The 18319-nt window shown below is 35.0% G+C and overlaps 4 protein-coding genes across 4 annotated transcripts; 2 read left to right on the top strand and 2 right to left on the bottom strand.

The window, feature by feature from the left end:
- Positions 1–4171: 4171 nt before the first annotated feature.
- Positions 4172–5815, bottom strand: Rpn3 (Regulatory particle non-ATPase 3). Its single transcript, XM_064046479.1, has one exon. The coding sequence runs from the start codon at positions 5732–5734 to the stop codon at positions 4247–4249; it is 1488 nt and encodes a 495-aa protein (XP_063902549.1). The 5' UTR covers positions 5735–5815; the 3' UTR covers positions 4172–4246.
- A 236-nt stretch (positions 5816–6051) lies between these two features.
- On the top strand, positions 6052–10465 carry LOC135122288 (protein FAN-like). Its single transcript, XM_064046487.1, has 11 exons — positions 6052–6244; positions 6305–6740; positions 6799–6981; positions 7033–7104; positions 7658–7860; positions 7910–8538; positions 8590–8787; positions 8840–9092; positions 9546–9776; positions 9828–10171; positions 10292–10465. The coding sequence occupies exons 1-11, from the start codon at positions 6231–6233 to the stop codon at positions 10381–10383; spliced, it is 2655 nt and encodes an 884-aa protein (XP_063902557.1). The 5' UTR covers positions 6052–6230; the 3' UTR covers positions 10384–10465.
- Positions 10466–10472: 7 nt separating this feature from the next.
- LOC135122297 (uncharacterized) lies at positions 10473–11241 on the bottom strand. The gene is made up of 2 exons (XM_064046492.1): positions 10832–11241; positions 10473–10774 (listed from the first exon to the last, which is right to left on the bottom strand). Exons 1-2 carry the CDS (start codon positions 11147–11149, stop codon positions 10517–10519), a joined length of 576 nt encoding a protein of 191 aa, XP_063902562.1. The 5' UTR covers positions 11150–11241; the 3' UTR covers positions 10473–10516.
- Positions 11242–12320: 1079 nt separating this feature from the next.
- LOC135145215 (uncharacterized protein K02A2.6-like) lies at positions 12321–16419 on the top strand. Its single transcript, XM_064077335.1, has 2 exons — positions 12321–16200; positions 16271–16419. The coding sequence occupies exons 1-2, from the start codon at positions 12321–12323 to the stop codon at positions 16417–16419; spliced, it is 4029 nt and encodes a 1342-aa protein (XP_063933405.1).
- The last annotated feature ends 1900 nt before the right edge of the window (positions 16420–18319 follow it).

Here is an 18319-nt window from a genome sequence, read left to right on the forward strand (position 1 = left end):
GTAGCGTGAGCGAAGTTTGGAGCTCCCGGTCTGGGCTGGTTTCCCCCGCGACGGTGATTCTATCTACACCAAGCCTGCCAGACATCACCCCTCCATTACGAACATGTTGTCCAAGCAGGCCGTTTCGGCCTAAAACTAGCGGTGAAGTCTCGTCAACTACTACCTCGTCGTCAAGACCGTTCCCACTGAAATCTGATTCAAAGTCTGCACGTCTTGTGCAGACAACGCGCTACATTCCGCTACCGCAACTAGGAACTGCGCCCACCGCCGACACTACGTGTTGTTGTGTTATTTACCTTCAATTCTATTTAAATGTTCAATCTCTATGACTCTAATATTAAATGACAACCGAACAAGTGTTAAAGTTTCAACAAAGAGCAATACACAACATTTAAATTCGCCACACACTCTTACGAAAATTCAACAACAAATGATTCTTAATTGAGATTAAATTTGGACATCAGATAATTTACATGATAGAAATATTCATCAACAAAACATTTACAAGAACAAAACTTAGCAAAGATTTATAAAACAAAGATCTGGTGTGAAATAGACTTGTGCAAATAAAATATCATGTTAGGTCAAAACTGTAGAGCATGGAAATTTACATTCAATTCAAATTATACAGCCAAGAAAATTACTGAAGCTAAAATTGTGAGACAAAGACAAATTGCATGAGGTGAAAGAGTGTAAAGTTAACAGATTTACATGTGATTAATATTAATTCGTGTCCAGTCAAGTTATTGGTTAAAATTCAAACGTGAAATTATTTAGCTGCATTGTGGGCCATTATTACACATACATTTCCCCAAACAAAACACATAAACAAACATGGTAGACAATCTGCAGTTGCAAAATGGCGTTGGACGAATTCGTCATTCCAAATAATAGGCGTCGAAAATATGCGATGCAAAATACGATGAATCCTGTGGCGTTGTATAAACGATGGGCTAAATAAAAGGAATAGAAGGCACGTCCCCCCATGACCCACAATGTTTGTTAATTTGTTCAATAGATTCAGTCAAAACATGTGCTCGGTTAAAAGAAACAAAATGGACGCTCCAAAATGGCCGCTGCCTGAACAAAGAACGGTGAAAATAACAACTCGTTTGCCGCCATCCAAAATACAGATTTCACAAATATAGCTAAATAAAGCATGGCCCGAACTAGAAATCACTTCCTGTAAAGCCCTACTGCGATGGATTTTAAATGAAAGATAAAAAAACGAGATTAGTGGAAAAAAGCGCACGCGTCGATGTCACGAGGCCAGAAGCATCGTCGGGGCTTGAAATTCGCCGCCAAACAGGTGTTCAAAACATACCTCTCCAAAGATGCGAAGATTTCGACACGGCTTACCGCCAACAGGAACACAAAAACCTCGTCGTAAGAACGATGAGAAATCAGGAACACCCAATGGCTCAACGAGGCTGCTAGGTTTTCCAATGGAACAGATCAACACTGGAAAAACAAAACACAACAGCAAAAGGCACAGAATAATTCACAATTAAAAATACAACCTGTTGCTCGAAGCGCTCGAAAAGAAGTCGACCGTTCGTTCCAAGCGGTCAAAGCGAAGTGACCGTTTTCAAGACAATATCACCCTCGCTTTTCGCATCTCTGTTTCTTTGGGGTGGTTGGTTGCCAACCTCTCCTTCTTCTCACTAACCGTTTCTTGTGCGCGCGGAATTCGTTTGAAATTTAAAAATTCGAATTGGATCCTTACAATGGTAAGGCCTAAGGTGCTAATCAAATTTTGTTTACTCATTCTCACGAAAAATGTGAATCAGCATCTCATCCCTTTCAAAAATTTCATGATGTCATATCAAAATTTTGCAAACCCAATCTCATTTGAAATATTCAGAAAAGCGTACCTACTTCTGCATATACCGATGTATATCTGTTTCTTCACATGCTTCGTATTTTTTAGTTTTGTTTATATATATGGCTCAAAATTACTAATAAATGAAACTATTAATTTAATCAAAAACGGCTTAGCTGGTTTTTCCAAAACTCTACAGTTGTACACTGCTGTTGTTAATTAGTATTACTCTGTAACTATTCAAATTGATATATTTATTATTTTTATTTTTTTCAAAAAAAAAAAAATGATAACGTCATCACAAAATTTTATTGAGAAAATCTTACTTGAAGCATAAATTCACCCCGTGGACGTGGAATCATTCTACCTCCATGATCCACCCTTATTTAAATTAAATTTTCTAGTTTATTTAAAAGAAACTGAGCTTGCTTAATCGATTGTTCATTAACTCTTATTTCCTGACACAACAGAATTGCTTCTCGAGGGTATTAGCGGGATTAATGTAAGAGGGTCCATCTGACGAAACATAAAATTTAATGTTTTCAACGTTTTGTAGCTCTTATTAGAATATGAAATAGTATGTTTCCCGTTTCCGTTAAGGTAAAACGCTAACTAAAATTTGTCTGATTATTTTGACCAAAAACAATAAGTAGGTATATACATACCTACAACATCCTATCTAAAATGTATAAAATAATATGCCCATATGTACATACATATACCTGTGTAGTCTACATCTAGTCTTTTACAGCAAAATTTTACAGTAAAACGCGATAACCAAAATTTGTCCGATTATCTCATGGAGACATAGAATGACGTCAAACCATATTCCTTCCTCTCTTCATATTTTATCCCCACTAATAATCTGATGACATCATCCCAATAATAATTTGATGATATCATCCCAAAACTTCGAAAAGTGAATCCTACTGAAATTTTATAAAATAACATGCTTCTTTTACCTTCGATATCCATATTTTTTGTAAAAAAAAAATCAAATTGTATAGCAATATTTAATGATTTAATTTATAAAAATTAGAAAATTCAGTACTCTGAAATCATGCAAATCTTTGAAGGTTATCGTAAGTTCGTAAGCATCGCTAATCAAAATCTATGTTTATCGCACGGAAGTACTTGGAATGAATTCTAACTTCATAGTTTATGGCCTTCAAAAATTTGATGACGTCATCTCAAAATTTTGCTGAATAAATTCTTTCTAAAATATACAAAATGTTATGAATCTACACTCTTATGATTTATTGATATATTATTATTTAATTTATTATATTAGAATTGCTTATACAGTGTGCCAAAAAAATTACGCTGATGTAAGTACTGAATAAATGAAAAATACATAGTTTGCTCATTTTTCTGAAATTCTCGGAATAAAGTATTATTGTTTACTACATTGTGCTTATCCAAAGTGATATATTTATCCCTACCAAAAAGTTGATAGTATCATCACAAACTGTTATCAAGAAAAACTCATTTGAAATGTAAGCGGACAGCTACCTTGTTTACCCGTAGGCATTTTAACAATCCATACTCCATACCATTGCCTATCGTTATTTTAACATAAAGGGGTTATTACAACAAAAAAAAGAAAATTCGCAAAATCAAATTTTACAATTCTTATAAGAAATTGGATTTTACACTTTGAATTCGGCATAAAAATTAGAATACGATAATAGTAATAAAATGTCAACTATCTGAATGTTAAGGTGAAAATGCTCCACCAAAATTTATTTTTGATAATAGTGGGCTGAGGTATGTATTACTGCCAGTAAAATCCACAGTAATGTATATTAAAAATAAAAATAATAATAAATAAGAGGTCAGTGTATTTAAAAATTATACTGATCACCACTCCATTTGAAAAAATCAATTTTTTCAATTACTAGTCATTTAAATAAGCATCTAATTTCGGTTCCACAAATTTCAGATTTTAATGGTAAAAGATTGTACATATAAATATTAGACAAATTCAAGGGTGGCGGGCCAGGTTTATGCAATCTGGTTATGAAAGATGGTTTCGGGGATCAGAAAAAAAATACACAAGTATTATTACATGCGATCACATCCACTGAAAACTGGCACACAACAATAACTAGTTTTAAAAAATTGTTAAGTTAAAACTAATTGTATAAAAAAAATCTTATTTATACACGATAAATAATTTCACATCTTCCAAACAAGGAATTTTGATTTTATTTTATATTACAATAAAACGCATTACCCACAGTATTTATAAAACATCACACTTCTATAATTAGACTTTTGCTGAACTACTGTAACTCTAAAGATGTCTATTTTAAGTAGTGCTTCCCTCCACAAAAATGACACAGCACATTTATAAGTGTAATACACAAATTTATTGAACTATAAAATACAGTTAAGATCAACTTTGTATGACAGAAGAAATGTTTAAGGGAAACCATCATCATCTTCTTCAGCCATCTCCTTTGCCAGTTCTAAATCCTGCTGTTCTCTTTCTCTGCGCTCTTCAGCAGATTCGAGTTCCTTTCCATACGCCTTAGGAGGATACCTCATTGCTTTAACACTCTGGTTGTGCAAATCTAGACAAAACGAGATCCGCTGATGAAACGCCATTTGCGGTTCTTTTGTGCAGTAAATATCGGTACTCTCTTTGCTGCGCATATAACCACCTTCTGGGTCCAAAGTTGCTTCAATAACGCCATCCCTAATTGCTTTGGCGACTATAAACTCCGCATCCTCAGCGCTGTCCAGGCCAAGTTTCTTTGCAATATCTTGTGGAGATATTCTTGAATAGGACAACCCAATTGCACGAATTGCCGTTTTGATTACATTATGCCTTAAACGTAGGATTAGGGTAAATGTGTGGTCTTGGCGAAATTGGGGTCCAAAATTCTCCAAGACTTCCCCAAAGCGGTGTAGATTTCCCATTCGGACGGCTTGGGTGAGTTGAAAGTATGGTGCTAATGAGTGTCTCATACTAGCTTGTCTGAAAATTTGTCTTTCCGGGATGTCTCCCAAAAGCAATTCTACTACAACAAGAAGCTTTTGGACTGTTTGTCTGAATCCAACTGCAGCGTTTTGCGGGGCTTTCCGCATTGCTTGGACTAGATGTTTATGAGCCACACTGTATTCCAACCGGGCTGCTTTTATCCTGCCTAAGTAGTACAAAAAGCGAGCCCACTCATTATTACTGGCAGTTTCAGGGAAGACACATTTACTAACTAGCTTGTCTGACTGGTCATACAGGGAGTAATGCAAGTAATTTCGTAACAAGCAATTAATGAGCACCGCCTGACCCTCAAAATCATTTCTCAAAGTGGCCGTTCTCAAGCGAGCATGCAAAAAGGCTCTAATAGAATCCAGTTTCCCTGTTAGTTCGGCCACTCTAGAGTGATAAAAATAGCACTTGGCCGCAATGTGATCTAAAGTTCTGCGGTTTTGGCTTGTGATTTTATTCATTAAAGCTTGTGAACATCTTACCCCATCTGAGAGCTTGTTCGTGTCTATTAAATAAACCAAAATAAGGAGATGGATATAAGCATCGACTTCAGGCACTGGCGACTTTGTAGCTGATCTTGCTCGTCCCGTTTCCAGTTCCAGCCCTGCGGGTACGTCTTCTAGATATTCAGTCAAAGCATCTCTTTCCGAGACTGGATAGATCTGATTAACTAAACCTTTAAGTACGGCACCATTGAGTTTCCTTCGGGTGTTGGGGAGGCATCTCAGGACTCGAAGGATGAAGCGATTTTCTTTGTTGGTGACTGCCTTTTCGATTTGCCGGGCTTGTTCACGAATTTCCACCAAATTCTGGAAATCGATGGTTCGCTTACTGTCACCAGCTTCTAAACCAGGGGGGCTATCGGCGTTCTTCATTTCTACGTCGGTTATTTCTGTGGGTGCCACTGAAGTAGTCATTTTTCATTAATGAAATTAAACAACACTTTTGTTCTGTCTGGACTGTCAAAATTTTGGTTTTGCTTCGTAACGCACCCGGGATGCAAACCACTTGCAACGGGCGACACCTTTGAATAGAATTATTAAAATTTAAGATAATGGAAATAAAAAAATAAGGAAATATTTTCAAGAGTTCTTCTCATTGTATGGTTTCTTCGCACGTATTTCGTCGTGTGTAATTATTTAAAAAGAATTTATTGAAAATATTTTCTTTCAATTTCATTATTACAGCTGCCTACGTTATCATAGAATGTTTGACAGTTGACAACTGAGTGACATCGTGACAGTTTTTTGACTAATAAACAAATTTTGAGGTTATTCACTGTAGTGAGCAATATTAATCCAATGCAATAGCACTGTTTATATTCTACAGATAAATGAGATTTCACAATATCATTTGCGAATGTTATAATCACAATAATTTGCGCACTTTTTCGTACATGTTATAAGTTGTGAAATGGATCGAGGAAAGTGTGTCTGTTCTTCATTTTTTGTGACACAGTGTTTGATAGTTTCTTTTACATTTTTTAGGTTCTCATTATTACTTCTGGATCCTGGTGAAATATATTTTGAAGACTTTAGTGCCGTATTGATACCACCTGATGTCACTCCGAAAACCTTCGATAGCAAAAAACAAGATGGGCGACTGAAAATGTGTTCTAAGTCATTAGTTTTTGACCCTAAAGACATCAACAAACCTATACTTAAAATTCCATTAAAAGATTGTGTTGTAATAGAGCAATGGAAGGGCAGCGCAAAGTATTTAGCCAATAGTAGTAATGTGCTGGCTGTCAATTGTCGAGAATACATTGAAATGCTAGAAGGGAATATTGTTGCTCCTTATAAATTTAAAGAATCCACAAACTTTTTATTCCAACTAAATTATGCTAATATTATGAATTGTTTACCACAAATTTGTCAATTACATCGCGCAAGTACTTTGCCTGCAGCAGAACAAGCTGATATGGTTAGTGTAATAGTTAATATTTTACATTCGTGTTGTACTAAGTAATATTATTTTTAAGATTGCAACAATTGTCCATTCTCGACAAGCGCGAGTTAGTTTTGACCCACTGTGGCTAGACTTGTATGAAAAGGTTGTGATGGAAACTGAGGCTGATAAAGTTACACCATTAGTCATTAACCCGGGACGTCTTGTGTTAACAACAGCAAGGTTATTTTTTCAGCCTTATAATAATGTAGAAACTGTAAGTATCTTAAGAGATTTTTATGAATTGGAGACTAAAATTGCATGTTAGGTTCCAGTAATTAAAATTGAACTTAATAGTATCAAAAGAATGGTTAAGAGGAGATTCTTGTTACGACATATTGTAAGTAAGGTTACACAGTGCTTGATTTGTTTATGACGCGCCAAATCAACCAAATCAGTGTTTTATAAAAAATATTCTGGCTAGGGTACAGTTACCTATCATCCCTACCACAAATTTAATGACGTGTCATAATTTTGCTTATGTGCCGCTGACTTATTCATCCATCTCTATTTTTAAATATGTAGGTTTTTGGAAAAAAAGTCGAAATCGGCATGCAACGTTTTTTGCGTTTTGAGTTTTTATATTTTTATGAATTTAGTTAATTTTCTTGATTAAATCAAAAATGGTTTTTCTAACCTTCCCAACATTCTGGGAACACAGTACTACTTTTTATTTTAAAATATAAATATGTATTATCATAAAATCTAGAATTTACACATTGCACAATCAATTTCAATAACGTATCTACAAACTAAACGTGTTTGATGGTGCTAAATAATTGTAAACTATTTTTGTTTTGTTAGAGCAAGACACTCTTATAAAATATTGGTTTGGACCGCTTTGGAGTGTCATATTTCATCCATCTTTTAACATTTCCATTTGCATTTATTAGGGCCTAGAAATTTACTCTGGTGAAAACTGTAATAATCCACATATTTATTTATCGTTTAGAAATCAAGCTAAAAGAGATAATTTATATGATAAACTTTTACAAGAACCCGCATTAAAACTTGAAGAATTAGATCAGGATGTAATGACACTGCAGTGGCAAAATGGTATTATATCGAATTATGACTATCTTTTATACGTTAATAGGTAATTTTTGTCTACACTTTACATCCTGATTTACTCAGAAAATTTACAGCTTAGGTGATCGCACAATAAATGATCTAACTCAGTATCCAGTATTTCCATGGATTGTATCGAATTATTCAAATAACGAATTGGATTTAAAGGATCCAGTAAATTTTAGAGATTTGAGTAAACCGGTCGGGGCATTAGATAAAGTTCGATTACGACGACTTCTTGAACGTTACGAAGAAATGTCTCATCCTAAGTTTATGTATGGCTCGCATTATTCGACTCCAGGTTTTGTACTGTTTTACTTGGCGAGACTATACCCCCATTATGTTTTGTGTTTGCAAAGTGGACGATTTGATCATCCTGACAGAATGTTTAATTCTGTGGGAGATGTCTTTAAAAACTGCCAAACAAATATGTCCGATTTTAAAGAATTAATTCCTGAATTTTATGATGTGGAAGAAGAAGGGAAATTTCTGGTTAACAACTTGGGAATAAATTTTGGCTATAGACATAACGGACTTAAAGTTGGTGATGTGGAATTGCCACCATGGGCAGAGAGTCCTAAAAATTTTGTTGATAAACTTCGTGGTGCATTAGAAAGTGATATTGTATCCCAGAGTCTGCACCAGTGGATCGATTTAATTTTTGGTTATAAACAACAAGGGGAAGAAGCTATAAAAGCTAATAACCGTAGGTCATAGTTTTGAAACATTTTGCTTCATTTATCAATGTGTTTTTTAGTATTTTATCATTTGTGTTACGAAGGAAACGTAGATTTAGATTCTATTCAAGATTTAAATCAACGGCATGCATTAGAGGTTCAAATAATGGAGTTTGGACAAATTCCTAAACAAGTTTTCAAAGTACCTCACCCTTCCAGAAAAGTTGGTCTTCCATTATTGACTGAACCATATCAAGTTAAATCAACAGAAACTGAGGGTACTAAGGTTCAAGATTTCAACAACTTTATATTTTAAATGATCGTTTTTAGATCTTTGGAGGAATATGAATCTATTAGAATCAATCAGTACGTTTAACACCCATAAAAATACCGTCAGTCGTCTTTTTATTAGCGATGATTGCACACGAGTTACTTCAGTGGGTCATGATTCAAAATTAAAAGTATTTTCGCTACAACAAAACCGTCAAATAAGAAGTGCTAACATTGGATATATGCCTTTAAGTAGTTGCGTCCAGATGCCAAATGTTAATATTTTGGTTATAGGAAGTTGGGATAATCAGATGTAAGTAGCACTTAAGCAACATATGCACAGTTGTGGTACTAAATTTTTGGAAAGTAATAAATTTTGAAAATCCTTTTTAGAGAACATTCGACAATCGTCGTTTGCAATAAACATTTGTTGAACAAAATCTGTGGTATGTTCCTTGTTGATGGCCGTTAATAAAAAGATAATTGTCCTAAAAAGGGTGTCCAAAATATTATTTTTTAGTCTACCGAGTTCGACCAAAAAATATTTAGCTAAAGAAAACAACAAAAATGAACTAAATGTATCATCATTAATATAGCAAAAGCTAAATTGTTTATGAAACTATCATTTTACTAAAGAATACAAACATTTTTAAATTCTTCCTTTAAGAGCTTAACTCATCAGGTTTGCCTTTGTTTTTTGAGTAAATTAAACGTGTTTTGGCCAACACGACCATTTCTACTGGTTAATTTTCAATTTATTTTTTAGAATATTGTACGACTTAGACTATGGAAAAGTTACCGAAAGTGTATTAGCCCATGAAGACGCAATTACATGTATTAGTTGGGGTACAAAATCGAATATCTTGGTGTCCGGCAGCGGCGATTGCACTGTTAAAATTTGGAAGGGTTTAAATACCAATGGTGTAATCAAACCAATACAGTGTTTACAAAAACAAATTGATCACAACTCTCATGTGAACTGTTTAGATTTTGATCAGTAAGTAGCGTCTTTCATTGTTAAAAACTTGTTAAAGTTTTAGTCTTGCAGCAATAATAATTATCTTGCTGTGGGAACAGAAGATGGAGAAATCTATATTTGGCAGACTAAAGAATTTATTCTGAAGAAAAAATACCAGATTAATTCTTCCAGTATAACAACAATTAATTATAGCCCAGATGACGTGAAGCTAGCTATAGGAAGTAAAAATAAAACTTTATTAGTGATCGATGTAGAAACTGGTTTATCAGTTTTTACTAAAATGATGAAATCACCTATTTCCTCTTTAAAATGGGACGGTTTCTTACTTATTTTAGGCTGTGATGATGGTAATTTATTTATTTGGGATATGGTTGAAGTTAAACTATTATATGAAGTTCACCAAGCCCATTCAGGTGCGTATTTTAAATTAAACATTACTGTTTTTCCGTTTAAATAAATAACTGGAAAATTATAATTTCTTGACGATAATATAGTTTTCACCTAATATATGTAAGTGTGCTTTTGGTTTCTAGGGGCCATAAAGACTGTAGATATTTCGTCTGATAAGTCTATAATTATTACTGGAAGCGAAGACCGGTTAATTAAAGTGTGGAAACCAAAATAAATGATTTATACATTTTTAAACAATAATTTTTAGTAGTATTGAGATAATTGTATTGTGATATTTTAATAAATTCTTATTTTTATTTTTTATTCTTATTAATAAAATTTATTTTTTAACCAGTTAAGTGACCATTTCAAAAATTAATAAAATCGAATTCTCTTTCCATTCTCAGAGTTACAGTTAATTTCTCCTGCTCCTTGTCCCATTTTGCGTCACCTTTCTGAGGATGAACCGGATGCGGTAACGGTATTTTGACGCTAAAATTTGGTGAATACACGACTAATTCATTCTTGTGTACTTTAATATCCATATTTTGCACGTGTTGTCCAGGAAGATCTATAGTCACTATCATATCCTCACAACTGGCAGTCGCTGGTGTCTTAGCTCCCATCTAGAAATAAATAAAAAACAGCAATGATTCCAAACGAGTTGGAACTGACAGTAATACCTGAAGGAAAACGTCGGATGCCGAAACCTGCTGTCGATAACTTATATTCCATTTCGGAGTTTTTTTCCAGTCAGGGGACGGTTCATCTTCTGAAGTCAAAGAACTTTCGAAGTCGTAAACATCACTTTTTTCATTATCCTTTTTTTCGATTTGTACTTTATCGTAGGGGTTTGTTTTCTTTTGAGTGTGTTTGCTTTCCACACAAGGTTCAGTGCTTGTATTTTCATGCAAGTTTTCGTCATCGGAATCTGAGTTGTCATCATCACGTGGAGGGTTAAATAATTTTACTAGCTGCTGAATTTCGTAGAACTCGCTCATTATGCACACCGTAAAAGAGTGCAAGTTAACTCTTTTTGCCACAAATAGTACAAGTAAGCACAAACCTAATTTTGATGATTTTGATATGTTAGAATCTATTGATTTAACAGTATTAGAACCATGACAACATATCCCATGTACAATGTACTGGTAAAGTCTAGAATAAATGAAATTGAAAAACCACGAGATAAATTGTAAACAGCAATTTTTAATTTTTCCTTCCCGAACATAAGTTAGGGAAGTATTTTACTATGGTCTACACATATTATTATATTATTTAGTAATGCATTTATAGTTTTTCGAATTACTTAAACAGGTATCTCAAAAAAATTAATGAATGAGGCAAATTATTTTTTTCACTTCCCGAGCATAACCGAAGGAAGTTTTGTAATTGAGTCCGTCGACCGTTTTTTACGTTTTCTCGACCTTTTATGAACCCTAAAGAACGAAGAAATAGGTCTCCCGTTTGCGTCTATCTGTCTGCCGTCTGTCCGGATTTTTATTAGATAGATAATCTCCGAAACTTCTGGACCAATTGTGTCAAATTTTATGTGTATTATAAATATCATGTAGATGGTAAAATGCTAACTAAACTTTGTCTAATGATCCCCACCAACAATGTGATGACGTCACTTCAAAATCGTACATAGTAAATTGTATAAAACAACATGGTAGTCCGTATTGAGTTTTTACTCGAAACGTCCAAATTTTTGGAAAAAAATCAAAATTATAAAACAACATTTTGCAATTTAATTTTGACTCTGCGAAACCGAATACTTTGAAATGTTGCTGATGTTTTAAAGTTATTGTAAGCATGTGTGGCGGCACAATGACACATCGGTAAGCGAAGAAAGATAAGTGGCCTCGTGGTCTAGTGGTCTGGATGCTTGCCCGGAAAGCGAGTGTAATGTACTAGCTTAAAAAAAGAGATAGAGAATGACAGTTGACAGAATATATAAGTTAGAAAAATGAGCTCGTGTAATTTGAGAAATTAACAATATTACCCACCCCAAACAAGACATCACATTTTGGCGACGAGTATTAAAAGAACTCAGAAGAAGATCAACGAAGCGAAAAACAACAAACACTCGGAACAGACAACAGGAGAAAAACATAACCTCAACACAACACGTGGTTCGCAACAAACGAATCGAGAAAAAGATAGCAGAACATGGACAACCACTCAACACCAGTACCTCCATTTCATATAGCAGAAGACCCCAATAACGTTGGCTCAAGGTGGGAAAAGTGGCTCAACCGTTTTGACAACTATCTCATAGCAGCAGGCATCGATAATGAAGACCGAAAGAAAGCCATGTTTCTCCACTACGCAGGCGAAGAAGTTCATGATTTATATTTGTCACTTCCTGAACTACCAGCAAACACAGCACAACCCAATGAATCACCTTATCTAACAGCTAAACGAAAGCTCAAACAATATTTCACCCCTAGAGTCAACAAAGAATTTGAAATGTTTAATTTTAGGCAAGCCAGACAGAGCGAGAATGAAACAATTGATCAGTTTTACGCAAAGTTACTGAAACTATCCAAGACTTGCACGTTTGAAAACCCAAATGAAGAAATCAAACTTCAAATCATCATGAACACAAAGTACACAGAACTACGTCAATATGGACTCACTGAACAACCCAATCTCGATGATCTATTGAGCAGAGCACGTACAATTGAGTGCACAGCTAATCAACTGAAGGTCATTGAAGACAAGATTGTCATGAACACAAGCACAGAAGAATGTAGCTACTTAAACAAACAAAAGCAACACAGAACCGCACCAGCCAACAGTGGTACCAGTAAGAACAATTGCAAAAATTGTGGAGGCAAATGGCATCCAAATGGGAGGAGAGCTTGTCCTGCTCTAAATGTAATTTGTCGAAGTTGTGGCAAGAAAGGACACTACGCCCGAGTCTGCATGTCCACCACATCAACACAACAGCAACAAGCACAATCACGAGCAAACCCCCAGCACAACAACCATGGCACAAATACTAGCATAAACAAGAAACATAATGGAGAGAGGAAGAACAGAGCACAAATTCGCTTTAATGAGCTTAATATGGAGCCAGAGTCAACTAATTCTGAGACATCTTTCAAAACAACAATTCGTCCAAACGACAGAACAGCCATGAAATGCCCTCAGGTACATGTTAAGTTGAATGGGAAAGTAATCAGTTTCATTGTAGATACTGGTTCATCTGTTAATCTGATAAGCTCAAACACATTTAAAGAATTTCATCAGCAGTCGCTACAACCAGATTCCTCATCGATTCTCCCGTACAACTGTCAACAACAGTTAGAAGTAGTTGGAAAATTCAAAGGTTTGTTCCATTATAACAACCACCAAACGCGAGCAGATGTATTTGTGATAAAAGGCAACAGTGAATCATTATTGAGCTATGATACAGCAAACAAATTGCAGCTGATACAACTATCTATGATGATATATCAACCTATGGACATGAACTATATCAAAAACAAGCATCCTAATTTGTGTAATGGCATAGGTTGTCTCAAGAACCAAACTGTCAAGCTACATATTGATGAGTCAATTCCTCCAGTAGCAAATAAACACAGGAGAATTCCAATAAATCTTCGTGAAGCAGTTGAACAAGAGATAACAAGACTGATGAAACAAAACATCATTGAAAAAGCAACAGGACCAACTCCCTGGGTTTCACCCATAGTTGTAGTTCCCAAACATCACGATCCTAACTCTATCAGAATTTGTGTAGACATGAGAGAGGCTAACAAAGCCATACTTAGAGAAAGGCATCCAACACCAACTATTGAAGAAATATTTGCCCAGTTAAATGGCGCAACAGTCTTCTCAAAGATTGATTTGAAAGATGGCTACCACCAACTAACATTAGAAGAATCTTCACGGTATATAACAGTTTTCTCAACACATATTGGTTTGTATCAATATAAACGATTGAGTTTTGGGATAAATTCCGCTGCAGAGATTTTTCAAAACACAATAAGACAACTGTTAAACCAAATAGATGGTGTGTTAAACATCAGCGATGATATACTAATCTTTGGAACAACTCAACAAGACCATGATAAGACTCTCAAGCAAGTAATAGAACGTTTGGATAACCATAATTTGACAATCAACACAAAGAAATGCATTTTTAACACAAACAAAATCGATTTCTTTGGATATGTATTCTCTAGCAAAGGCATTTACCCTGATCCAGACAAAGTCAAATCTGTCTCTAACCTAGAACCGCCCAGAAACGTACATGAACTAAGAAGCTTCCTAGGAACGTTAAATTATGTTGGAAAGTTCCTGCCTCACTTAGCAACAAATACTGCAATATTACGTGAGCTGATTACAAAAGATGCTCAATGGGACTGGACTGAAAAGCATCACAGCGCTTTTAATGATCTTAAGAAACAACTAGAATCAGCACGAAACCTCGCCTATTTTGACCAACAGAAAAAGACGCACCTCTATGTAGACGCTGGTCCCATAGGACTTGGAGCGATCCTTTCGCAAGAACTTAACAACAAAACAGAAGTTATTTCGTACGCTAGCAGAACATTAACTTTGACCGAACAGAAATATAGTCAAATAGAGAAAGAAACATTAGCAGCAACATGGGCCATACATCACTTCAGAATATACCTGTTAGGAGGTCACTTTGTGTTACACACAGACCACAAACCCTTGGTCTCAATCCTACAGAACCCTCGATCAGCTCCAAACGCACGCATTGAACTACTTTGTTTGAAACTTCAGCCTTATAAATTTACAGTTCAACACGAAAGAGGCATAACAAATCCGTCTGATTATTTATCTCGTCATCCAACACACAGCTCACCAGAAGCATATGATAAAAGTGAAGAATACGTAGCTTTTGTAACCAATCATTCACTACCAAACACAATTTCACTTGAAGAAATCGAAAATGCAATGAAAGATGATTTTCAGTTGCAGCTACTGAAAAAGGCCTTGTTAGAAGATGATTCCTTGTTTTGGAAGAAACGAGAACTGCAAACATTCAAACAAATCAAACAAGAGCTCACTGTATATGGTAATATTATTCTCAAAGGTAGTCAAATTGTAATTCCCAGCAAACTGCAGAAAAACATTATCAGATTGGCACATAAAGGTCATCAAGGTCTCGTTAAAACCAAACAACTGGTAAGAACTAAGGTATGGTTTCCCAACATCAACAAAATGGTAGAAGAAGTAGTGAAGTCATGCACAGCATGTCAAGCAGTAACACCCTACAACCAGCGAAATCCGATTCAAACATACCCGACATCCACTCACCCGCTTGAATGTCTAGATGTAGATTACGCCGGACCATTTCCAGATGGAAAATATTATTTCATAATGGTAGATGATTTCTCAAAGTTCCCATTTGTCAAAAAAGTACCATCGACCAATTTCAAACAGCTGAAGCCCGTACTTGACGAGACATTTGCACTATTTGGCCTACCAAAAGAACTTAAATCCGATAATGGACCACCCTTTAATGGATACGAGTTGAAAGAATATCTTTCAAGCCTTAACATCAAGCATCATTTAATAACACCACGTTGGCCAGAAGCAAATGGCAGAACTGAGAGATTCGTGAAAACGTTCAAGAAAGCCCTCTTGTGCGCAACGATCAACAGTAACAATCCAGACGCAGAAATTCAAGAATTTTTAATCAATTACCGAAGCACCCCTCATTCAACAACAAACTGCCCACCATATCAAATTATGTTCAACAGAGAAATCAACAACTTCTTACCCACTCTCAAAAACAAGACGTTTCATGAATACAATCCCCAAACGGACATCGACAACAGAAGAAAACAAAACGAACGCGCCAATCGTAAAAGAAGGACATTTGAACATCGCTTACAACTTGGACAAAAAGTTCTTTGCAAACAACAAAAGAAGAATTCGCTGACTCCACTCTTTGATCCAGATCCATACACGATCACTAGAATCACCGGTTCTCAAATTGAAGCTCGACAAGCCACACCACTCAGCACAGAGTCCAAGGCCAGAGTATCACCCCTCAACAAGTCTGGCACCCAGTCGATCTTCCCAATCTGAACAAACGCGAGCACCGTTCCCCACAACACCTCCAAGGTCGACAGCTCCAGCCACGACACCCCTTAGACAAGACAACACGGAGGACAAAGTAAACAGTCCCCCAAATCAACGAGTCGAGACGCCCACTGGACGACGCCCCCAGCGAGACAGAAAACCACCGTCGAAGCTCCGGGACTATCTTGTAGAACTCTAATGGCATGTGCGTCATATGAGTTATTGAGTTTAACTTTATTTTGTATTTGGTATGTGTTCTTTAATTTTCAGTAAGGGAGGAAATGTAATGTACTAGCTTAAAAAAAGAGATAGAGAATGACAGTTGACAGAATATATAAGTTAGAAAAATGAGCTCGTGTAATTTGAGAAATTAACAATATTACCCACCCCAAACAAGACATCACAGCGAGAGGCGTGGGTTCAATTCCCACCGAGGTAACAACATTTTTCTCCGCTTACCTACAGCATGGTAAATTGTTAATCAAAATATGTCTGTTTACTCCCCCTAAAAACTTGATGACGTCTCTCAAAAGGAAGGGAAGTTTTGTCGAAACAACTTTTGGCCAATTTTTGTTTCTTAAATCCTCAAACGTAATTGTTACTAGGATGCAGTGTACTGTTTTTCAATTTTTCAATTATCTTTGCAATTTCATTTTTCAGAATTTACTGTAATACGAGCATATCAGATTTAGATTTAGATTCCCTTTTCGAAGGTTCTTTTTCGATATTTATGCGTAAAATAAGTACAATCATCGGAACTACGTATTATTTTCGGAATGTTAATTAAAAACAAATCTTAATTATTCTCCTTCATAAGAAGCTGGATTTACACTTTACTGATAATCTGTCATTCTCTGAGTTAATTGTTAAATCTTCTTTTCTTAACAAAATAACTCGGAAATGGTTCCAAATTTACCTAATTCTGTTGTTGAAGGAATATTTAATACCTACGTTATTTTTCGTTGACTTCAGTAATGTACCATACTGCAGTACAAAGAAGATGACGTTGTAATAACTGAATTCACTATAATGCTGCAATTCTCTCTTCCAAGATTTCATTCGTCACTGTTGTGGTTTTAATATGAACATTTTATTACAATTTTTTGCTTTATTTAATGTAATAAAGTACACATCATACATCTTAAAATGGTTTCTAAATAAAAGTGATTCAAAACTATATATAGGTACATGCAATAAAATTACAAACTATAATTATTAATTAACATCATTTGATTTAACATCAGTCTGTGCATGTAAGAAAGGTAATTTTTCATTTGATTTAAGCTTCCAACAGACATACTGTCCCTAATGAAAAAAACGGGAACTGTAATGATGAGTTAGCCTTAACTACATATTATCTTTCTTTTTTCTTTACAATGTCTTTTATTGATGTATGTAACAAATAAAAAAAGATCTAAAGTAATTTAGACGCAATTTCCCTCACTCCTGAAGCACAATATGTACAACATATTCAGATTTTTCGGAAAATTTGGTTTTGCGAATTTAATTTTTTTATGATGACTCCTGTAACTTAAAATAAAAATATATATACTTGTAGTGCTAAAGTAAAGGTAAAGAAGCATGCTATGCATATACATATTTCAAGTTAATTTTTTTATTACAAAATTTTGTAATGACGCATCAACATTTACAAGGACACGTTCCTATATCCTATATCAATTTAGATAGGTCCATTGTACAATAATAATAATAATAATAATAGTACAGTGTCTCCAAATTTTCGGGAAAATGGAGTGAGCCGTTCTTGATTTGATCAATAAAATGAATTGACTCATTCATTAATTGTTTTGAGACACTTGTATAAGAAATTCTAGAAAATATGAAATGGAATATATTGATAAACCACAAGTATAGACCCTATTACAATATTCCAAGAATATAAAATCGAATTCCTCGTAGATAGAAATAGAATATTTGTTAAGAAAAACAGCAATATATTATCATATGGGAAATGATTTTCATTTAATGAATTAGTATTTGTTTTTGGTGAATACAGCAACATATGTATTTACACTCAATTTACAGCGTCATTTGCCACATGCGGATGTCGCTATGATCGTCTAATTTTAGATTTTATT

The sequence above is a fragment of the Zophobas morio genome, unplaced genomic scaffold, assembly GCF_036711695.1.
Source record: "Zophobas morio isolate AGI-343-1 ecotype UQ-CSIRO unplaced genomic scaffold, CSIRO_AGI_Zmor_V1 ptg000005l, whole genome shotgun sequence".
Lineage (NCBI taxonomy): Eukaryota > Metazoa > Arthropoda > Insecta > Coleoptera > Tenebrionidae > Zophobas > Zophobas morio.